The sequence below is a fragment of the Cyanistes caeruleus genome, chromosome 7 (assembly GCF_971803275.1).
Source record: "Cyanistes caeruleus chromosome 7, bCyaCae1.hap1.1, whole genome shotgun sequence".
Classification (NCBI taxonomy): domain Eukaryota; kingdom Metazoa; phylum Chordata; class Aves; order Passeriformes; family Paridae; genus Cyanistes; species Cyanistes caeruleus.
In genome coordinates, this window is record NC_141707.1 from 6,024,586 (window position 1) to 6,047,609 (window position 23,024).

The 23,024-nt window shown below is 51.5% G+C and overlaps 1 protein-coding gene across 1 annotated transcript; it reads left to right on the plus strand.

Moving 5' to 3' along the window:
• The first annotated feature begins 138 nt into the window (after positions 1 to 138).
• RAMP1 (receptor activity modifying protein 1) lies at positions 139 to 21,994 on the plus strand. The gene is made up of 3 exons (XM_086896224.1): positions 139 to 273; positions 13,519 to 13,657; positions 21,089 to 21,994. Exons 1-3 carry the CDS (start codon positions 234 to 236, stop codon positions 21,342 to 21,344), a joined length of 435 nt encoding a protein of 144 aa, XP_086752350.1. The 5' UTR covers positions 139 to 233; the 3' UTR covers positions 21,345 to 21,994.
• Positions 21,995 to 23,024: the final 1,030 nt, after the last annotated feature.

Here is a 23,024-nt window from a genome sequence, read left to right on the forward strand (position 1 = left end):
TAAGGAGAGCCCGGGCTCCATCCCAGGGGAGCGGCTCCCCCTGGTTCCGCCGGGAGAGCGGGGCGGGAGCGGGGCCGGGCCCTCCCTTCCCTTCCCCTCCCCTCCCTTCCCCTCCCCTCCCTTCCCCTCCCCTCCCTTCCCCTCCCCTCCCTTCCCCTCCCCTCCCCTCCGGCAGCGCCGCGGGCGCGGAGCCCGCCCGGCCCCGGGAGCGGAGCCGCTCCTGCCGCGGGGCCATGGCCCTGCTCCCGCGGCGCTTCCTCTGCTTCGTGCTGGGTAAGTGCGGCCGCCGCCACACCGCTTCCCCGGAGCCGCTGGGGCGGCGGGCGAGGCTCCCCGGGGTTCCCCTGGCTGCGGGCGTGCAGCCCCGGCCGCCTCCTTTCACCGCGCTCCCTGAAGCCCGGCGGGGCTCCAGCCTGGCTTCGCTGGCGGCACGGCAGTAGGGAATCAAAAGGAGAAAGGATTCCAGGGCGCTGGGACGCGGGCAAACATTGCGCTGGGCTTGGGGAGCAGCGAGGCGGGGATGCCGCGGGACGCAGCCGCTTTCTGGGGGATTCCCTGCTTGCGAGATGGACGGAGGCGGCTTCTGCCCCTGTCCGTGCCTTTGTTGCGAATGTTTAATTACTGCCCGTGGAGGCTGGCTTCCCATTCCTAAGCCGCAGGAAGAGGAGGCAGCCAGAAGTGCCCCTTGGAGGAGCTGAGGTTGGATGTTCTGGGGTTTACGGGAGATGGGGTTGGAAATGCTTGCGGTGCGCGGTTGTTTCCATGGGATGCAGCGTGCCTCGGTTTCTTTGCTGCTCCTGGCATTTCAGTGCAACAGGTAGAGATTGGTGCCGTGCTTGTCACCTGTGCGCCCACAGCAAAAGCTCTGAGGGGTGTTGGTGCTGTGTAAAAGTGTGTTTATTTAAGGTACTCCAAAGGGAAACCGCGCACCCTCATCCTTAACGCTGATCTTCCACAAAACCAAAGCGCTGCTTGAGGCAGCGCAAATTTCTCCTTCTTTCCCTTCCTTTCCCTGTGCTGCTTTTCTCCCCCAAGCCCTGCTGAATAATGCATTGAGCCGTGCTGCACGTAATGTGCTTATCTGTACCGTGTAATTAACTATTTACTGCTCCTCAGCTGTGCGGGGCCAGCCTGTGCCCTTGGACGAGGCGCATTCCCCTGCTGGGTTGCAGGGAAAGGCTGCACGTTCCTGGCTGCAGAGCCCTGGGCAGGGAGCACTAACTCCTGCTAGGATTCCTCTCTGCTCTGCTTTCCCAGCCCCTGTCTCCTTTTCCTGACTCTCCCTTCTCTTGGCTGGGGAGCTTTAACTTTTAAAAGTACTCCAGGCTGCTCCTCTCCATCTCCAGTGGGCTCGGAAGCAGCAGGATGCTGCCTCTTGTGTGAACCAGGTGAGCAGTGGCAGCTAATCTTGGTGCTGTGGATGTGTTTCTCACTACATTCTCCTCCTGGGATTTTTTATTTTGAGCACATTTAAGGAAAAGACCCACCCTTTTTACGCCTTTCTGCTTTTACAGCTCGGTCTGTGCTGAAATTGCAAGTGGCAGCTGAGTGCCCAGAAATCACCGTGATTTGCACCAATGCTGGTGTTTTAAATTGAGAATTATTTTTTTTTAAAAAAAGGAAAGGCTCTGAAAGAAAAGCCTTTATCTTAAAGCTCAAGTTTTAAGCAGCTTCACCACTGGCTGCAGACTTTAAAAAGCGGTGGCAGTCAGGGAATCAGCCATCCTAAAAACCCCAGTCTCATTCAGCGGGCCAGGGATCCAGTGTAACCACTTCCATTAAGGTAAAATGTGTTTTTTTGGGGGTTTTGGCTGCATCTTCCTGCAGAGGCTGCTCAGGGAGGAGGGGATGAGCCAGGCTCTTGCTGTTACTGGGGCATGATGATTGGCACCACACACAGCTCTGTGCTGTGTTTTGGTGTTTGAGGGCAGTGCTGGGCTGCTTGGATTTCTTCTGGGTGCAGACAACTATTACTGTGAGAGGTAGGAGGCAATTACAAATAAGGTCAGTAAAACATTAATATCTTCTTGATTCCCTGCATCTTCTGTCTCTGCTGTACAGCACTGGGTTTCCACAGTCTACAGAAAATGCTGCTTTCTTAAAAACAAAACTTGTGGGCACTGTTTATGACCTCTCCTGGAAAAGAGGAATTAAAGTCTTCTCTCAGCCCAAAGCACACTTGGTAATGCCAGCCACTGATTGCAGTTTGAGGGCCTCCTTTAGAAAAATCTAAAGCTCCCTTTAAAGTCAAATTTAAGGCTGCTGCCCCTCTCAGAAAATCCTCCTCAATGTTTAGAGAGTGCCCTGATAGAAATCCCTGACAATAAAGTAAAACATTGCTCCTCCCTTTCAGAGCATCTCTGGCATGGAGAGGACTCAAAACTTCCTATGCATCGAAAGAAAAGCGTGTGGATAGGGACAAAAAAATTGCCTCCACCCTGTAATTTCTTGTACTGCTCCCATAAGTGCCAGTTTGGTTTTCCTGCAGTGGTTTTCCTGCAGAAACCAGTGGCACAGGGATTTGAAGGCTGTGTGATCAGGTCAGGAAGCCTCGTGGCTTTGAGAAACAGGATTGCATTTATTAACTCCGAAATGATGCTGAATTGAAGAGCCAGCACCGTAACCTCCTGTAATGAAATTACAAATGCCATGACCTGGATGGAATGAAATGAGAGGCCTCCTGATGGCTAAAGATGGGATTGGCATCTTTCACGTTTCCGCAGGGCTGGAAGTCGACACTGGGGTTATGGCAGAGTTGAGGGAGGTCTTGGAAAGCTGTGGGTGGGAAGCCAGAGTTTCTGCTCTGCTCTGGGAAGTTTGTTCTGCCTCCCTGACTGGATGCAAAGTCTGGCTCTCGTTTTTTGGGGCAGGTTTGGGCCCCCAAAACCATGCTTGTGGTCAGAGCCCTTCCCAGCACAGACACCAGGCAAGGGCTGAAAACACCACTGGGTTGGAGTGAGAGGAGCATTAAAAGCCCAGTAGAGGGGAAATGCAGCATTTCAGCTCGCTCAGATACCTAAATGCCTTTTTCTCCTCTAAAATATTGCCATGGCTGGGGTTTGCCAGGTCAGTTCCTGCTGTGGGTGGGTGATTATCAGGGAATCTTGGTCCCTGTCTGCCTCTATGCTGCCTCCAGAGCTGGCTGCTTTTAATCACCAAACCCACTAATGAAGCTGCTTCGTGGTTTCAGTCCCTTGTCTCTGTGCTTCTACAACGTGAGCTTTTGGGGATCTGAAAACACATGCTGACACCTCAGAGAAGCACCCCAGTGGGGAGGCAGGCAGCAGCCTGGGTGAGAACCCCCAGATTTCAGCCAAGGGTGATCCCCTGGGTTTCTCTGTATCCTTTAGGTAAGGTTTGCTGGGAAAGCAGCAGCGCTGAGTGTGGGTGAGCTGCGGAGAGGTGCAAAATCTCTGTGTGCTCTTCAGCTGGAAGGGAGGAAAACCACATCAAGAAGTCCCTGTTGAAAAGGAAAACAAATTATTCTGGTGATTCCTGAGCTGCTCACGTGGTTCAGCAGCAGATTTTAGTCTGGAAACTGTGTTGAAAATATTTAGCGAAGCTGCTGTTGTGTGCAGCCTGTGATGGGTGCACCAGCGTGGCAGTGAGGTTATTTTGGTTTTCTCCCAAACAAATTTTTAAATTTATTCATTATGTGTTTCCTCATGGGAAGCCTGTTAGATTGCCCAGGCAGTGACTTTTTTTATCTTGAACATAATTCAGTAAAATGTTTGCTAGTCCCATGTAGCAGAAAATCTGTGTTTAACACACGTTGGAACCTGAACCAGCAGGAGCACAGTGTGTTGTCTCCAAACCAATGCCAAGCACTTTTAACCTTGGTGTTGTTTTTCCCTGTTCTTATTTTAGCCTCAATCAACTGAAATAGCTGAAGGAAAAAATAATCCCGGGGGTGGAAGGAGAGTACATTTGCCTTTAGCACATTCCTGAGATCTGGAGTGTGGTGGCTGCTCGTTTCTCCCTGGCTTTGTGCACCAGGACCAGCCTGGCTTTGAGACCCAGCAGACATCTGTGGCATCCAGTGCTTTGTTGATGTTTTAAAAATAACTCTAAACCCGGCTCTAACATTGGATTAAGGTGTTGGGATGACAATGCTGGACACCCCAGTCTTCCCTGGGAGGGCAGGAGGGATGTGGCTGGTTCCCTCCAGCCCCTGGATTTGGATCCAGTGGGGATCCCTCCTTTCTTCCACCCTGCTCTTGTGAGCAGGGATTTGATTTGATGGTGGCCACAGCCAGAGATGATTTGAATTGGGGCTGGGCAAAGTCAGGGCTGTACAGACATTGCCAGTGCCTGATTAAAACCTGTGGTTTTCCTCCATTAATTCAGTCAAGAAGAACTATTTTCCAAAACACCCCTGCTATGCATCAAGGATATAATTATCTTTATAACTAACAGCTTGAGGCAGATTTTTCCCTCCCCTTATGTGCAGTCAGACAGCAGTTAGATTTCAGCATGCCTGGTTTTTTATTTCCTTTCTCCTTCCTCCCTTCTCAGCTGCTTTTGATTTTATTTTACCTATGGAGTGAATTTTGGTGAGTAAATAAAAGTATTTTTCATTCTGTTCTCTGCAGAATCAAGTCTAGGGACATGTAAGTGCCATTCCTGGAAATGTGCTTGGTGACCTCTGAGGGATAACAATGTGTAGTGGCCATACCATAACTTGTGCTGACTGAGGTGAGGAGAGGAAGACCCTCATCCAATTCCTTGGAGCAGCCAATTGCAGTGTGTTTAGTAGTTAATATTATTTAACAGCAATGCTTTATGGCAAAAAGTCAGCCCCTTGTGACCCAGCTAAGCAGGACTGCCCTGCACTGGGCTACACAGTACAAACCTTTGGTTTGCATTTTCATTTTAATCTCATATTCTGCATCTTACAGGAGCTGTTACATGGAATCTTGTATGGATTGGAATGATGTGAAATTATCTTTCCTTTGGGGATGGATTGGCTGTTATAGGTGCTTCATGAAATACTGGATTTGAATAACACAGTCCAGTGGTACCTCTGAGCCCCCAAAAGCCCCCAGACAGGCTTTGCTTTCAGGCAGCCAGCTCCTACCTCAAATTTCAGCTAATAATTCCCTGGCAGCTATTTTTAGGCAGTTTATTTTGTGCCCTCTTATAATGCTTGGAGTAGCTATAGAATGACAACAAAAACTCAAGTATCCCCAGCCCAGCAAAAAGTAAATGCCTACAAATCATCCAAGTACCAGCTTGAGGGATAAATCACTTCCTTCCTTTGCAGGCACAACAGGATGCTGAATTTAAAACCTGGGAGATCCTTTTGGGTTTCATGATGCTGTTCAGCTATCTGCAAAATACCTCATTAATGCTGGTGGGGGGAGAAAAACCAGCTTTCTCTTTATTTTGCTTAGTGTAATAAAACGAAGGGAATAACCCTTCCAGGAGCAGGGATGAAGTCCCTTCTCCACTGAGTTAATAAATCTGATTACAAGCCTTTAGGTTGTGGGTGCACTTCCCCTTAATATGAAAAAGTGGCTTGTGGGATGGGCCCCAGAGGGCTCTTGGGGCCACCACATCTTGTGCCACATTCCCTAAGAGCTGAAAACCTTTGGGCCCTTTGGAAGCTCTCCACACAGCCAGGTCCCTGACAGGGGCCTGTCCCCAGCCTGGCTGAGCAGGGAGTGACTTTCTCTGCCAGCTGTGGATCCGGTGTCCCGTCTCCCAAGCCAGCAGGATGTACTTCAGCTCCCTCCTGCCACCATGGGCTGTATCCTAAACCTGCCTCTTTCCATTTCAAGTTTTTCTCTTTCTATGAGACTTAAAATGGTGACTTCTCTAAAGGATAATAAAAAACGTTTTTACAAATATATTAATGGTAAAAGGAAGGGTCAGAGCAACCTTTGTTCTCTATTAGATGCAGGAGGGAACTCAGCAGCTGCAGATGAGGAGAAGGCAGAGGTGCTTGACACCTTCTTTTCCTCAGTCTTTAGTGGAAAGTGGCTTGTCCTCAGGACAGCTGTCCTCTTGGGTTGGTAGATGGTGTCAGGGAGCAGAATGGTCCCCCTGTTGTCCAGGAGGAGGCAGGCAGAGAACTGCTGAGCCACTTGGATGTTCATAAATCTATGGGGCAGATGGGATCCAGCCAGGGTGATGAGGGAGCTGGCAGATGAGCTTGCAAAACCACTCCCCATCATTTACCAACAGTCCTGGCTCATTGGGGAGGTTCCAGATGACTGGAAACTGGCCAGTGTGACAGCCATTCACAAAAAGGGTGGGAAGGAGGATGCTGGTGATTATAGGCCAGTCAGCCTGCGCTCAGTACCTGATAAGATAATGGAGCAGTTTATGCTGAGTGTCATCACGCAGCACTTACAGGATGGCCAGGGTATCAGACCCAGCCACGTGGGTTCAGGAGGGATAGGTCTTGTTTTCTGACCAGGTGACCTGCCTGGTGGATGCAGGAAAGGCTGTGGATGTTGTGTACCTGGACTTCAGCAAGGCCTTTGGCTCTGTCTCCCACAGCATTCCCTGGAAAAGCTGCAGCCCAGGCTTGGACAGGAGCACTCTGTGCTGGGTTAGGAACAGACTGGATGGCTGGGCCCAGAGAGAGGTGGTGAACAGTGCTGCATCCAGCTGGGGGCCAGTGAGCAGTGGTGTCCCTCAGGGGTCTGTGCTGGGGCCTGTTGTGTTCAATATCTTTATTGATGACATGGATGAGGAGATTGAGTCCACCACCAGTAAATTTGCAATGACACCAAGCTGGGAGCGTGTATTGATCTGTTGGAGGGTAGAAGGGCTCTGCAGAGAGACCTGGAACTGTTGGATGGGTGGGCAGAGTCCAATAAGATGAAGTTTGGTAAATCCAAGTGCTGAGTCCTGCATTTTGGCCACAGTAACCCCCTGCAATGCTCCAGGCTGGGGATGGTGTGGCTGGGCAGTGCCAGGCAGAAAGGGACCTGGGGGTGCTGGTGACAGCAGCTGAACACGAGCCAGCAGTGCCCTGGTGGCCAAGAAGGCCAGTGGCCCCTGGCCTGGATCACGAATGGTGTGGCCAGCAGGAGCAGGGAGGTCATTCTCCCCCTGTGCTCGGCACTGGTGAGGCCACACCTCGAGTGCTGTGTCCAGTTCTGGTCCCTCACTTTGGGAAGGACCTTGAGATGTTTGAGCACGTCCAGAGGAGGCAACGAGGCTGGTGAGGGGCTGGGAACACAAACCCTGTGAGGAACAGCTGAGGGAGCTGGGGTTGTTTATCCTGGAGAAAAGGAGACTCAGAGGTGTTCTTACCACTCCCTGAAAGGTGGCTGTGGGCAGGTGGGGTTGGTCTCTTTCTCCAGGCAGCAGCTGACAGAAGCAGAGGACGCAGTCTCAAGCTGCACCAAGGGAAATATTGGCTGGATATTAGGAAAGAGTTTTGACAGAAAGAGTGATAAAGCACTGGAATGTTCTGCCTGGGGAGGTGGTGGAGTCACCATCCCTGAGTGTGTTTAAAGACTGTATTTGGCACTTGGTGCCATGGTTTAGTTGAGGTGTTGGGGCATGGGCTGGACTCGATTCGAAGGTCTCTTCCAAACTAGTCATTCTGTGAATTCTGTGAATCTTTTCCCTCTCTCAGCTTAAGTGACTTCTCCCCCATCCCAGTTTCCTCAAGTCCTTTTGTGGCAGTGAAGCTGTCAGACAGAATTTGGGATGAGCTTTCCATTTGCAGAGCTCCCAGGGGAGCTCCAGCAGGGCTCTGTCCCTGTGTCCATGATGTGCTTGGACTGCTCTGTTCAAGCAGGAGCTGTGTGGTTTCTTCTGCTGCTCCATCTGCAGCCCCCTGGAGCAGAGGGCAGGCAGGGAGGGGGGATCCTCTGCTTTTTCTCCCGAGTGAGCATTGGCAGCCTGTCCAAGACCTCCTGGGATCAGCCTTCCCAGTGCTTGGAGACAGGCAGATCTCCCCCCACCTCCCAGCATCTGCTCTGCCTCCAGAATCCTCACTGTGCCACGATTCAGCGGCGTGTTGGAAAATCCCCACTCCATTTCAGCACATAAAAGGCCTCAGATGCCATGAATTCCCTTTTAATTTACATCCTGAGTGGCTGTGCTGGGAGAGAGTCCTGCAGATTAAGGGACAGTGCCACAGTAGTGGCAGGGGAGGCAGAAGCTCCCTGGTTTGGGGACCTGAGGATGCTCCTGAAGCATCCACAAGCAGATTTGGGATGGGATGATCCTGTTCAGGTCTCTGTCTCCCCCATGTTCACCTGCAGGGCTCAGACCTCTCCATCCATCTCCATTCCCAAGCTGCTGCACAGCTCCTGGAGCTGCTGCTGGATCCCAGCCCCCATCCTGAGCCAGCCAGGCAGGGAGGAGAGAATTGAAAAATCCATTCCCTGTGCAAATCCCGGACGGAAATAGCCCTGCCCGGGCTCGGAGGTTTTAGCTGACTGTGGGGGCACAGCCCAGGCTGGCAGCAAGGGGAGCAGATGGCTCCTGAGGAAGGCACAGTGCTGGGCCAGCCACCCTGCTGCCCCCAACCCTCACATCTGCAGTTTTCTGCCCAAAAAAAGCATTCCAGCCAAACACCAGCTTAGATTTTTCCACCAAAAAAGAAAACTGAGGGCTGTTTGCAAGCTCTGAAGCCCCTGCTGAGCTGGTGGCTGCTTCAGTGGAGGAAGGTGTTTTTAAACAGAGGGTAGCAGACCCTTCCCAGGCTTCTACAGATGCTGGAAGGGCATTTTTTTCCATTTTTGTGGCTGCAAACTGGGATGTTTTTCACACTCTTCTTCTTCTCCGGCCCCATGTCCTTTCCTCACCACCCTGTGAGTGTTTTATTCTGCAGCCAAGTCCAGACCACGAGGCTCCTTCTCAATAAAACAGCAAAACCACCACCTTGAAGAGGAGAGGAAAACAGCCTGTTTCCATCTGGGGCTTGTTGGGAGCACTAATCATTTCACAGGGGAGGTCTGAGAATTTGGGAGAAGCCCAAGGGAAGATACTGGGGTGTTTGTTCTCCGAGCCCAGAGCTTTGCTGGTGCCACATGTGCCAGTGCCAGCCTTGCTGTGAGTGTCACTTGGCAATTATCTGCCAACTTTGGGCTTCAGCTTTTGGATTCATATCTGCCTATTTCCTGCTCTTTGCTAGGAAGCCCTGAACTGTTTCCCCCCGAAAAATCCTGACAGTCTAGCTGGATGGTGAATTCTCTGCTTGTGTTGTCAAACAGTTCTGTCATTCACCCAGCATCATCAGGGGTACTTGCAGAAATGCCTGGGAAACAGGAACACCCTGTGCTGTGTCAGTCTGAAATTCCCAGATCTGTTCTCAGGCTCTGCATCCTCCCTGCCTCTGCTTCCCTTTGGGGTTGGTTGCACATCCCTGCAAGACAAGCCCATGAATTCCTGGAACACTGAGGAGAAAAAGGCAAGAGACCAAGGAGTTGTGCAGAGGGATATCGATGTGAAGGATGTTTCTTGTAGGGAAAGCTCAAGGGTTTTTGCTGGTGAAGCACAAATGTGTGGGTTCACAGAGGGGTCCCCCAAAGCTGTTTCTGGAGAGGTGGCCCCAAGCTCTTGGTCCAGGCCCCAACTCTGAGAAGTGCAGTGTAGGAAGGTCTGGTTGGCTTCCCTCTCCCTGAAATTTTTGTAACAATTCAGGACCAACACTGTTTTTTCTGCTGAAATAAATGCGTGACAGGCTTTTTGCAGCTAACCCTCAGTAAGCTGAGTCCTGGTGGATGCTTGCTGGGACTCTCCAGGACATCAATCCCAGGGCAATCATGAGGATCTGGGATGCCTGCAAAAGCCATCCCTCCAATCACCTCCTCACCACTGCTCTCCAGGTGTTTCCTGTGAGGAGGCAAACGAAGGGTCCTTAATACTGCATTTTTTAACAGGCAATCAGGGATTCTCTCAGCAGGGAAGGTTGTTCATCAACAATTCTCGTGATAGGAGAAGAGGGAATGGCTTCCCACTGCCAGAGGGCAGGGTTAGATGGGATATTGGGCAGGAATTGTTCCCTGTGAGGGTGCTGAGGCCCTGGCACAGGGTGCCCAGAGAAGCTGGGGCTGCCCCTGGATCACTGGAAGTGTCCAAGGCCAGGCTGGACAGGGTTTGAAGCAGCCTGGGATAGTGGAAGGTGTCCCTGCCCATGGCAGGGGGTGGAATGGGATGGGCTTTAAGGTCCTTTCCGACCCAAACCATTCCAGGATTCTATGATTCTCTGTGTCCATGTGACACCTAAAGACAAAGCTGGGCTTTGGAGGTACTGTATGGCTCCAGTGGGATGCTCCCAGAGGAGCACTGCATTCCTGCAGCTCTCAGTGCCATTTTTCCTGAGGGAATGGCAGTGGCAGGGGGCCCATGAGAGGGGAGCTCTTTGGAGGCAGCTCAGCCTTGGTACAGTTGGGTTTTGGAGCTCAGTTATTCAGCAGCTCCTTGCAGCTTTCACAGATGGATGCTGCTGAGTACAGAGCTGTGACTGCTCTGGAGCTCAGTTATTTACAGCTCACTGCAGCTGACTTACACCATCTCCATCAGCAGGGCTGAGGGCAGAAGGAAAACCTTCTGGAATGACAGCCAGGAGATACAAAAATCCCTCCCTGCTTTTTTTCCCCCCATTGTTGTTACAAATGCTGAGCCTGTCCCAGTCTGTCCCCCAGTGGGGTTGGGGAAAAATCTGTGAAGCAGTAGGGATCTGTGGGGTGAGCTGGGAACCATGTGGAAACATGGTAGGAGCTTCTCACTTTGACCTTAAATTGTGCAATTGCAGCTGAAGTCAGTTCTCCTGGTCAGCTGGAAACAAAAGAGCTTTTTTACCTGGCTCCATCCTCGCAGCACTGACACAACGGGCCCTGCTGGGCCTCGCTGCTCTGGGGTGTGAAACAAAAGAGCCCTTCACCATGTCCAAAATAAAATGTCCTTGGAAAAGGTCACTGGCTGATGGCTCTGGTTTCCCCAGTCCCTGGGGCAAAGGGATTTGCAGAGCCCATGTGTAGGTGTGGGAGAGGCATCTTCCAGGAGCAGGTTCTGGTGGGGCAGACAGAGCTCCTGAGGAGCTGCCAGGGGGACAGCAAGGTGCTCACCTGCCTCTGAAGGACCTCTAGAGCTGCATCTTCTGAGCTGCTGTGAGCTTAAAGCTCCCCAGGGTTTGGTTTTCACTTGGTTTGGGTTGGGATTTTCTTTTAATAGTAGGGCTGATTTTTATGCTGGCTAGCAGCCATCTGTGGCTTGCTGCTACTTTCAGCCAGGTTGTGGTTGCTTCCTCCCCGTGGTTTTTTCAGTACTTCTCCTCTCTTCACTCAAGGTTAAGGTGTTTTCCTCCAGGTTCATTCTGCATAAACAGCTGTGTGGTCATCAGGAAGCATTTGGGCATCCCTAAGGATAGTTGTGGTACAGCTTGTCTCTGGGCTTATCTCAAATGAGTGGGGAGGAGCAAAGCCAGGCAAAACGCAGCCTGGCCGTGCTTGCTTAACTTTGCTTCTCTCTCTCACTGCTTGTGCTGCATCACTGCTGAATTTCCTCAAGTGGCTTCGTCTTCCTCAATTTCTCTCTGTGCTTTGGATGTCTCACTCATTCCTTCCTGGCTCTGTTTCCTCCTGTGCTCCTCAATCCCCTTGGCTGCTCATCTATCTGCTTTTTAATCCCTTCTCCTCCCCTTGTCCTTTTGCTGTGCTCTGCTGCTCTGCACCTGACACATTCCCCAGCAGCATTTTCTCTGCAAGCTGCTTGTCCAGACAAGTGATGCCTGTGATATTTACAGGGCACTTGTCCTTCACAGTCCGGTGCATGGACGTCACCGAGCGGTGACCCCTGGGGTGGCTCCTGAGTGCTCGCTCAGCCGTGTCACTCCTTCACTTGACTCATCCAGATTGGAAGGGATGGGAAGGGGACAAAAGCCTCCTGGCCATCAACCATCCCTGAGCCTGCCCAGACTGAGATTTGCAGTTCATAAATAATTTACATTTGTCTTTCTTTTTCCTCCGTCTCCTTCATCTCCTTCTTCTTCTTCTTTGTCTTCTTATTCTTAGTCATCTTTGTCATCTTCTTCTTCATTGTCTTCTTCTTCTTCATCTTCTTCATCTTCTTTGTCCTCTTACTCTTAGTCATCTTCGACATCTTTGTTGTTGTCTTTGTCTTCTTCTTCATCTTCTTCTTCATCTTCTTCATCTTCATCATCTTCTTCATCTTCATCACCTTCTTTGTCATCTTCTTTGTCTTCATCTTCATCTTTTTCTTCTTTGTCTTCCTCTTCATAGTCTTCATCTTCTTCATCATCGTCTTCATCATCATCTCTTCTTCATCTCCTTCTTCTCTTTCTTCTTCTTCTTCATCATCTTCTTCATTGTCTTCATCTTCCTCATCTTCTTCTCTGTGCTTTCCCTCAGCATGTCAAACCCTCCCATCTGGGATCAGGGCTTATCCCTGGCTGAGGTTGTGCCCCTGGCTGCTATCAGCTAGGCAGAGCTTGAGATTTTGATAAACCCGGTTTTATTATTGCAACAATGAGGGTTTAATGCTCTTTAGCTTCCCTTGGCTCGGTAACTCCCATGATTTTATCTCAAGTCAGGCCAAAGTGGCTGCTGCTGTCAGAGGCAGCATGGGAGCACTGCACCCATCCAGAAACATCAGCCAAGGCTCTGGGGGCCCTTCCCACCCAAATTCCCACCTGCCTTCCCACCCATTGCCATAGGATGCTGGTACCTAAGTGCTCCGAGGATTTTGGAGGCTGCAGAGGGATGGTGTCCCACGGTGATGTCTCTTGGCCACTAAATAAGCAGCTCAATCCTGTTGTGTTAAAAAAATCAGATAAAAATAAAGCACAGAGTTATTCACACGTAGCAAAAAATAGATCTGGTATGTGGTGCCTGGCTGCAGTGCACTCCAGGACCTGCAAAGGCACTAGCTGGCACTTTGGGACCAAGGGAAAGCTATTATTTATAGCCAGGCTCACTAAAACACTTCCCCAAAGGATTTTTTCCCCTTCCCTTTGTAGCATCACTTTCCTTTCCCCTCACCAGCAGCATTGCACAGTTTGTGCATGAGGCTGTAAGCAGCACCTTACTCTTGCCTGTTCTTGGAGCAGTTGCAGGGACACATTCCCAGGAGGGAATTCCATCAGCAGCCAGGCATGGATTTGATGGATTTCTCTGTGTCTGTCCCTGTGCTCTGTCAGAGGTGGATATTTGTGCCCAATGCAGGGCGTTTTTCAGGGGTCAGCAGCAGGGTTCTCATTCCCCAGCTTCCCCCACACTCTCGTTTTTTAAGCCCAAAACCCAGACATTTGACATCCAAAGGCATTTTGGGCGATCAGCAGAGAACAAATCCACATCCTTACTAATTTCCAAGTTACCCAGCGTGTCTTGAAAAACTGATTTATCAGCGCCAGGCACTTGGGAGGGTGCAGGGCCCCAAGGGTGCAAGGAGGGGAATAAACCCAAGAAAAGGAGGTTTTGAAGAGCTGGGGTTGCTGTGGGGATCAGCTGTGCTTTGGCAGGTGAGGACAGGGGGCTGTGGTGCTGCTGTGACCCCAGCAGAGCCTGACAGCCCTGGCCTGTGTTGCAGCCCAGCACTTCATCGCGGCCACGGCGTGCCAGGAGGCCGACTACGGCTGGATGATCCGGCACTACTGCCTCAAGCAGTTCCAGCTCAGCATGGAGGGCATCGGCCAGCGCCTCTGGTGCGACTGGGACGAGACCGTGGGGTAAGTGAGCTCCCTCTGCTCCTCCCTCTCGTCCTGCTCCCCGCTGGGGTTTTGGGGTGAAAGGGTGTCAGCACTGGGGTTTATTTTGTGGGGGGAAACGCCCTGATTTCACTCTCTTGGCTGCTGCTGCTGCCCTGGCTCTGTCCCTGCTGGGTCCCTAAGGGGTTTCTCCCGCCTGGTCTCACATATGGAGGGAGGGCTTGGAGCAGGGAGCAGTGGATGTTGTGTGCCCAGACTTGGGTGAGGTTTTTTTAGGGGCCACACTGTCCTGCCTAACCTCTTCATCAGTCGTGTGGGTGATGGGGCTGAGGGTGACCACAGCACCTCAGATGACACCAAACCGGGAGGGGTGGGTGACACCAGAGGGTTGTGCTGCCGTCCACAGGGACCTTTGCAAGCTGGGAACCTCCTGAAGTTCACCAAGGGGAAGGACAAAGTCCTGCACCTGAGGACAGACAGGACCAGACACCAGGATGTGCTGGGGCTGCCCCAGAGAGAAACCAGGAAGGGACCTGGGGGTTCCGGTGGGCACCAGGTTGAACATGTACCAGGAAAGTGTCCTGGTGGGAAAACATGGGCAGAAACTGAGGCATGGGAGGTCCCCTCTGGACACCAGGAAATGGGTTTGCACTGTGAAGGCAGCCAAACACTGGCACAGATCTCCCAGGGAGGATGTGGAGTCTCCCTCCTTGGAGATAACAGCTGAACGTGGTCATGAGCAACCAGCTGCAGATGGCCCTGCTTGAGCAGGGGTGTTTGGACAAGGTGAAGTGGATCTCCAGAGGATCTCCCAGCCTCAGCCATTCTGGGATTAAAGGGGTTTTCAAGGAGCCCAGCCTAGGCAGGGTTTGGAAGTCAGGGTGGTGGTCATGCTCCACCACACAGCAGTGGAGCTCCAGTAGGAGAAGACCATGACTCTGCTGTGTGCTGGACATTGATGGCTTAATGAAGAGGCAGGTTGGGATCCATGGGGGCTTCTGGTGCCTCACAGCTTGATGGACATATTTTCCATGAAATTTTTCATTTTTTTCTCGGCACTCTGGTTCTCCAGACAGTACAAAACACCCTAACTCAGTGTGAAAACCCCATAACCCACCGAGATATCCTCAAACCCTCGCTGGGAGAAAATCCCAAACTGTCCCACAGGAGCTGCTGGCTCAGCCCCTGCTTCCAGAAGTTGTGTGTTGATTTTTCCAAGCAACTAGTGGGAGAGGCTGGAATGGTATGGCAGTGGCAGCCACCTGCTAAGCCTCCTGTTTGTAATCAGTGTCAGGGGAAGCAGTGATTTACGATGGGAGCAGTGGAGACGCAGCCTTGCTTCCCTGGTGGAATACTTGGGAGCATCTCTGTGGGGTAATAAGGAGGGTGGAGAGGGAAACCTGGTCAGTGCAACCCCATCAAGGAGACCAGGGGTGTCACATATGGAGAATGTGCTGCTCTGCAGGGGTTTGTTGGAATTTTTTGGGGAGTTTCCTTTGGGTTTGGTTTTATTTTTATTGCAAACAGTGCTTTCTTTGGATCAGCTCTTTCCTGTTTACAACCAGAAGAGCTGAATCCTTTGGTACCACCATGGTGTAAATGTGCTGAGATGGCTTTGATTGAAGTTGAAAGACTGCTCAGGGGTGGCTGTGTGTTGGTGTGAGGGCTTGAGAGAGTAACTGCCCTCTTTCCCCCTTCAGCTGACTTTCCATGTTGTGCCTTTTCCCTGGGAAAATGAAGCAGCGGAACAAAAATGAGCTCATGTGACACCAGTGGGGATGGGGGTCAGCTGGAAACAGGGAGCAGATGGTGCTGTGTGCCATGAGTGTTTTGCAAAAAAATTAAGAGGTTTTTTGAGATTTTTGTGATTTCCTGCTTCATGGCCCTTTCTTCTGTGTGAAATTAAAACCTACACACTTATGTGTATCTGTGTTTTAGTCAAAGGTTGGACTCCAAGGTATTGGAGATCTTTTCCAACCTTAATGATTTGATGATTCTGTTCTGTGACTCTAAACATACTACTGGGTTTTCTTTCTCCTTGATCCATGGCAGAATGGAGGGGAAGAAAAGAGAGCTGAAAGTCTGGGAGGTTTGTGGTTTTGAGAAGCTTCATCTGGTGCTCAGAAATGCCCAGTGCTGCTGATGTTGTTCCAGCCCTCACCATCTTGTTCTTTATCTCACATGCCCTGTTTGTCTCCTAAAAAGCTTCAGCTAAACTCGTTATGCTTGAGGCACTTGGAGGAAATGTTGATAAGCTTGTAGGATTTAATTTGATTGCCTGAATCCATTTGCTCCATGCAAACACATGGCTCAGGGTTATTTGAGAGATGACATTCCTCTCATCCTCTTGTGCCCTTAGGACACTGGAGAAATTGTGTAGAAATAGTTCAGTTACTGCAGTAAATCAGCTGCAAGGATATGGGGTTTGGGTGGGCTCAACATCTTGTTCCCTGGATATGTGTGGGAATCACCATCCCCTTTTTGGGGAGAGGGAAGATGTCCCAGCAGGAATGGGCAGGGGGTGGCAGAGCTGGCTGGTCGCCCCTCTGGCTCTAGGGGATGGATTTTGTCTTCCACCAGGTATGAGACAAAGAAATGGAAATAAAGCACCTGCCTAGAGCCTGTTTTCTCCAGATCTTCCCCCAAACTAAGGCATTTTGATGCTTGAAACCCGTCTGAAACAAGAAATGTTGGGAGGTTTTACCTCTGTACCACCAGCAGTGTTGGTTTGGAGCTCCAATTTCCTGGATGCAGCATTTAGCAGGGAAATGCCCCTAAGCTCCGTCATTTCCTGCTCAGTTGAGGATAGCACAATGGGAACATCTGGATAAATGAATTGTCTCACCGGAGTCTGCAATTGTGGGTCACTGGTCCTAGTTATAGGCAGCAGATGCTGCTTCCATCTCGCCCTCAGAGGCATCAGCTGAGCTCTGGCACCGCTGCTCCTGCTGTGTTCTGGTGTCACCAAGGGGTCTGTGGGGAAGCAGAAGTGTTGGGTGAGGTGGGGTTGGGCCATGTGGAAAAGCACTGACGCTCTGGGAAGGTTTATCCAACCCCCTTGAGCTCTGCTGGCTTTCTTAGCTTATTATTGCTTATTTAGGGAAAATGGGTGGATTTTGATATACGAGTTTTTTTTTCATGGGCTGAGAGAACTTGTGTGAGCTGTTACACACTTTGGCTGCATCTTGGGCTCCTTGGTGTCGAGGGTTCCTCCACTCTGTTGGTGGGGGCCGAGCTGCTTTGGCCTGGAGTTCAGCTGTGCCCGATGCATTATCCCAAAGATCAGCTTGGCTATTTTGATTCCAGCTCCAGCTTCATCAGCGTGGTGGCTGAGCCAGGGGGGATTAGCTGTGGTCTCCCTTGAGGCAGCTATTTCAGGGATGTGGAGGGGTCGGGCTGCCACTGCCCACCCACGAATGCGTCAGCAGGAGCTGATGACTTGGGGATATTTTTCCCGCCTGGTTTTGGCTGGAGGGCCGTGGCCAGGGAATGGATTTACAGGAGGGTTTGTGCACAGGGGGATGCTCACAGTGCCACAGCTGCTCGTGTCACTCCAGCCCAGCCAGGCATCTTCATCCCAAATATATCCACCCTGTGGCATTCCTGAAAATCCCCATGGAATGCTTTCCCCCGGCCGCCACGGGCGTCCTGCGGGAAGGAGCTCAGCGGGGGGATCGTGCTGCTCTGACAGCTGCAGCCAGGGATGGAGCTGCTCTCCCAGCTGTCAGCACACTCACACTCTGTCTTCAGGTTATTTATCCATTATTTACAGAAAACAGATTGATCCATTCTCTTATTATCTCATTACCTACTTATTTATCTTCAGCTTGCCAGGTCCCTTCTGGATACCCCTTTAGCCTGGCTCCAGGCTCACCCTGCAGCCTTGCAGAGGAGGAAATCAATGTTTTCATTTGCAAAGGAAAAGCGAAGCCTCGTGGTGTTTTCTTTTTTCCCTTCTGAAGCAAGGAGTTCAGGGAGGATAGGAAATACCGGGATACTCGCAGTGAAGAAGAGAGAGAGTTGCCAATCCTGTGAACCCCAGGCCTAGTGCATCCACATCCAAGTGCTGTCAAGGAATAAATGCCAGAGCCCATTCCAGTCTTGGCTGCAGTGGTAAAAAAACCCAGAGGAATTTGTTGGGATTTATAGCAGTATAAGCATTCAGATGCCATCAAGCCCTAGATCATTCTTTGACTGCTTCCCACCAGTGGCCCAGCCCCATCCCCATCCTGCCTGCATCCCTTCATCCCCACGCAGTCCATCCACAGCATCCTTTAAAACCAAACCATTTCCATGGTGATAGGGATAACAGTTCTAACTGCAGTTCCCACTGGGTAAGGAAAAAATACTCTGAAGCACAGCTGAGCTTTTCAGGGTCAGGTATCTGTCTCCTGGCAGTGGTGGGATTGTTTGGGAAAACTTGCCCTCTTCCCACTGCTATCCTAGAGCAGCTGCTTAGTATTTTTGTGGAGGAGATGGTGTTTGGGAGGGAGATGGAGGCTTACAAAGGAACTGTGGGCTTGTCTGAAAGCAAAAAAATTGATTCCACGTTTGCTACAGGCGGAATGGAAGCTTGGAACAAAGTTTCTTAGGGAGGCCCTCCTGTTGAGTCAGGAGATACAGGAAGGACACCTAACTTCAATTTCCTGGGGTGAGGTCTGGCTGGATCCAGTTGTTTACTACATAGCATAGGTAGTTAAATATATAGCCCTATTTATTGAAACACTGTTGAAGCAAAGCTGCTAAAATGAGCAGAATAATTATTGAGTAGAGATTGATGTAACTCATGTGGGCAAATCGTGACCCCCCTGCTTCATCCATCCCTGAGAACTTTCACAAGTAGGGTAAAGTTCAAGCCCCACGTAGGCAGAGCATTCTGCTCCAACCCTCTCTCCAAAGGGTTTTAACTCTGTGACTGAGGATCATCTTTTCAGCCCCCAGAGCCTGGCTCAGCTTTGCCCTGCGGAGCGTGGTGGGGTGTGTGGGGGGACGTGGCTTTCTGGGGCTGGGCTGAACAGGGCAGCGAGAACAGGGTAGAGCTGAGCAGGAAAACAACCCCCCCCCCCCTAAGGTATTTCACCACCAGCCCAAGCTGAATTCCCAGTGGGACCAGGCTGGCTTGGTGCTATCACAATAATGTGGCCTTGCTCATGAGAGGAGAGAGAACCAGATGGGATGAATGTTCACCACGGCTGCGGTGGGGAAGAGCACACTCAGGCCCAGACATCCATACTGCTGCTTTCCAGAGGGATCCTGATCTCTGACAGGACATTCTGGATCCGATGGCTAGCCCTGGTTATCCCTTCCCAGCCAATGGATCCTGTTGGTATCCTGCTGTGGTAGCTGCCATTGTGTCAGGAGCAGCTCCCCAATGCCCTGTGACAGGGTGCATTTGGGATGGACAGGAGATGATGGAGTCTCACAGGGCCATTTGGGGGGTCTGTGAGATGAAGTGGAAGAAATGGGAGCACTTGGCCATAGCTGAGAGCTCAGCTTTGCTTTCAGCTGGCTGTTGATAGAAGTACAGTGGTCAAGAGTGCTCTGTGTAAGCAAAGGGCAGAAATCGGCTCTCGAGGAGCACCCAGCCTTGATCTCAGCAGCCCTTGGTGTCACTTCTGCACTTGGACCTATCCCTGAGGAGAGTTTCATTTCCCTCTGAGACCCTCCCATTCACTCTCCACTCAGGCCTGTGGGGCTAGAGGGTGGGAGTGCCCATGATGCCACCCTGCTCCTGCTGAGGATGCCATCTGGAGCAGGGGGGCTGTAATGAAAACAGCAAAAATAAAAGGGACAAGAGACTACTTAGGTTAACCTGTCACCCCAGGAGGATGGAGGGACCTCCCTCCAATCATAGCCCCATGGGCCCTTCCTTGTCCCCCCACACTGCTCATGGGGCTGTGGCTGCCCAGCTCCTCTTCTCAGATCCATCTTGACATCCAGAGGTGGCTGAGAGCTGGAATACGGCTGCTGCTTCCCCAGAAAGGGCAGTGACAATTTATCCTTTCATTTGCTGGCACCACTGGGCTTTGGTTCCTTGCATGTCTTCACATACAGTGATGGGAGCAGTGATTTATCCCCATGGAAGCGCAGTTGGAGCCAGGGAAGGGCTAAGCCAGCTGCTCTATGGCCCTTCAGCTTTAAAAATAGCTTTTGTTCGCCTGTTAACACTTTCCCTCTGGTTCCTGAAGATGCTGCAGCTCCCGAGATCTCCTAAGGATGCTGATGAATGGGAAATGGTAATTTTGCACATTGGGATGCTGGGCAGAAGCTGCTTTTAGCAGCTGCAGACCCCATTAATTGAATCTCTGGCTGTGTGGACACAGCCTGTCCCAAAACCCCAAACCCCAGCTGAGGAGCTGAGCAGGGGCTGTGCCGAGTGGCCGGGAAGCTGCTTCGAAAATATTTCTTCCCCCAGGCAAGTTTTTAATTGGAGAGCTGGGGTTTGCTTTGCTTTGCTTCTCTAGGATTAGATGTGACTAATTGGGATGGGGGGAGTGGGGAAATTGTATCTGAGTTTTTATGCACAGCCAGTTTTAAAGCAGGGAGTCTTGTCATTCCAGAGGATGGCTGGATGGCCTGGCACAGGGACAGTGTCTCTGGCTCAGGGCTACTCCTGCTTTTCCAGGTCACAGAGAGGTGGGATGGGCTGTGGGCCTGCCCAGCTGCTTTCTATGCAACCTCCCCAGTTTTAGGCAAATTAAAGGAGATTTTTAAGTAGATTCAATGTACTTATTTCTGTCCCCTCTTTGGGCTGAACTCACACAAGATCTGGAGGATGGTGCTCCGAAGGCAAGGTTGGGATGGGTTTCCTGAGGCTCTGCTTAAAATGTGGGTCTGGGCTGTATTTTCTAATAGCACCAGTCCAGCCAGGAAATTCTGCAAAAATTAGCACAAACCAAACAAAAAGACTCCAAATTAGCTTCTTGTTATTCCTGTAAATACTATTTCAGTTTTCATTTCCTTCTGTAAATTAAGCCACCACCCCCACATCATTCCGTAAATGAAAATCACTTTTGGCTCTGGGTGAGCACTTAAAAGTTGCCATGAAAGTGGCAAAACCTGGTGGGAGTTTAAAAATACCCTCTTACCTTTTTACCTCTCTAGCTATGAACTCAAAACTCCATATATGTTTACAGGTTACATAAATTTGCAAAGACCCACGATGTACTTTTTATGGGGCTAGGTGTTTCTACGTGTAAACTCAAAAAACAGCTAAAAAAATTTAAGAACTGAAATAACAGCTGTAGTACAATCTCAAGTACACACCTCTGTAACAGAATATAACATATTGTACAGGGAGGGATATATATTGCCTTCATAGATATATGTTATAAATTATGTATTTTGTGGTTTATATGCATTATATATATACAGCAGTTCATATTGCATGGGGGGAGGGTGGCGTGGCGGTGTCTGGGCGCTGGTGTCACCCGGTGTCCCTGTGTTTCGCAGCACTTACGGGGAGCTGACCAACTGCACGGCTCTGATCGCCGAGAGGCTCGACTGCTACTGGCCCAACCGGCTGGTGGACGAATTCTTCGTGGCCGTGCACAAACAATACTTCAGGAACTGCTCCCCGTCGGGCCGGGCGCTGCACGACCCCCCGAACGGCGTCCTGTGTCCCTTCATCGTGCTGCCCGTCCTGGTCACCCTGCTGATGACGGCGCTCGTGGTGTGGAGGAGCAAACGCAGCGAGGGCATCGTGTAGCGCCGGGGCGGGCGGCTCTGCCCCGGAACGCGCCGGCTGTTTGGGAAGAGCCTGCCAGAGGAGCAGCACGGAGGGTACCGAGCTTCGGAGGCAGGGACAGCATCGCCGCCGCTCCTCCTCCGCGGCTGTGCCCCGAGCTTTCCAAAGAAATGGCACTGAAGCGAGCGATGGTTGTCGGGCAGGACGGGCTGCCCGGGCAGCTCCGGGGAGCGCCCTCAGCCCGCACCGGCGCTGCCGAGCCCCGCTCCGCCTCTGCCAGCCGCTTCCCCCCGGGATCCCCTGCCAAGCAGGAAAATCTTTAAGATAAAAAACAAAACAAACCCGAGGGGGTGTGGGGAGTTGAAATCCTGCCGGGCCTGCAGTGCCAGCGCGGCATCAACACACACGTGTGAGCCCGGGTGCGCCTGAGCATCCTCGGCTTCCTCTCTGTCCGAGAAAGGATTACAGCACCCTTGGGTTCCCCCACACGAGGAAAGGCAGCTTCTCCCCCAGCCCCCTGCACAAGGCCGGGGTTTGCACGGGCTGGGCTTTGCCTGGGAGCCGGGGAACTACGGGGGGAGGTCGGCGGTGGGAGCGGGTGGGGCCCTGGGGCTAACGAGGAACGGGAATAAGGTGCTTTTCCTACCGAAATAAATAAACACATGAATAAAGCAGGTGACTGTCTCGGTGAAGGCTGAGGTGGAACCTCCCCCTCAGTGCCCTCATTCTGTGATGGCAGAGGGCCCCCGGAGTGCTGACCCTCTGCCATGAGCACGGGCTGGGGCAGCGGGGTCCCTGGGGAGGTCTCTGGGTGCGGGTGGCCAGCTCCAGGAGTGGGGTCAGCTCCAGGGCAGGGACACTGGGCAGCACCTGGGATGGGATGGGGAACCCCCAACTCTATCCTGACAGCTCTGGTCCACTCCACACCCCGTCAGTGCCTTGCTAGCTCAGGAGCTGGGGGACAGGGGGAACCCTGGGGACACCCTGCTGCTGTTTACTCTTGACTCACATTTCCCAAAAAAACCCCAAAACCTACTGGGAGAGCCAGCCCCCTGCCTGGCCCAGCCTAACCCTAACCAGTCTATGATCCTGGTTAGTTGCATCTATACAAGTATATATAAAAATATATATCTAAACAAAAATATATTTTTATGTATATACATAACCCCCCCCCCCCCATCTCCTCATGTTAAGGAAAAATTCCATTTATTTTCCTGGACTGTGAGGTGATGAGATCTAGGATCCCCCCCTCCCCATGTCTTGGATGAGCACAAACCAATGCTCAGACCTTCTTGTACAGTATTTAACAGTATCCAAAAACTTTATTGTTCTGCTCAGTTCCTCCAGGCAAGAAACAATACAAGGAAGGGGTTAAACAGGAACGTTCTGGGAGGCAGGGATGGCTTTGATGGCTGCAGCTCTGTGCTCACAGGGCTGCTGGTACCCCAACACAGCTTTCCCTGGCTCCCCCAAGCAGCACCCTGGCTTTGCTCTGCCCTGGGCACAGCAGCAGCAGCTTCTGGCATAAGCAGGGAGCCATCCATGGTGACAGGCCAAGAAATGGAGACTGTGACCCCTCCTCCTGAAGGATGGAATGTGCTAACAGTACCAGGGTGCCTCTACAGCAAGAACTACTTTGTTACAACAACCTGGTTGAGTTTTCAACTCAAAGAGAGTCCTTCTAATGCCACAAGCAAAATC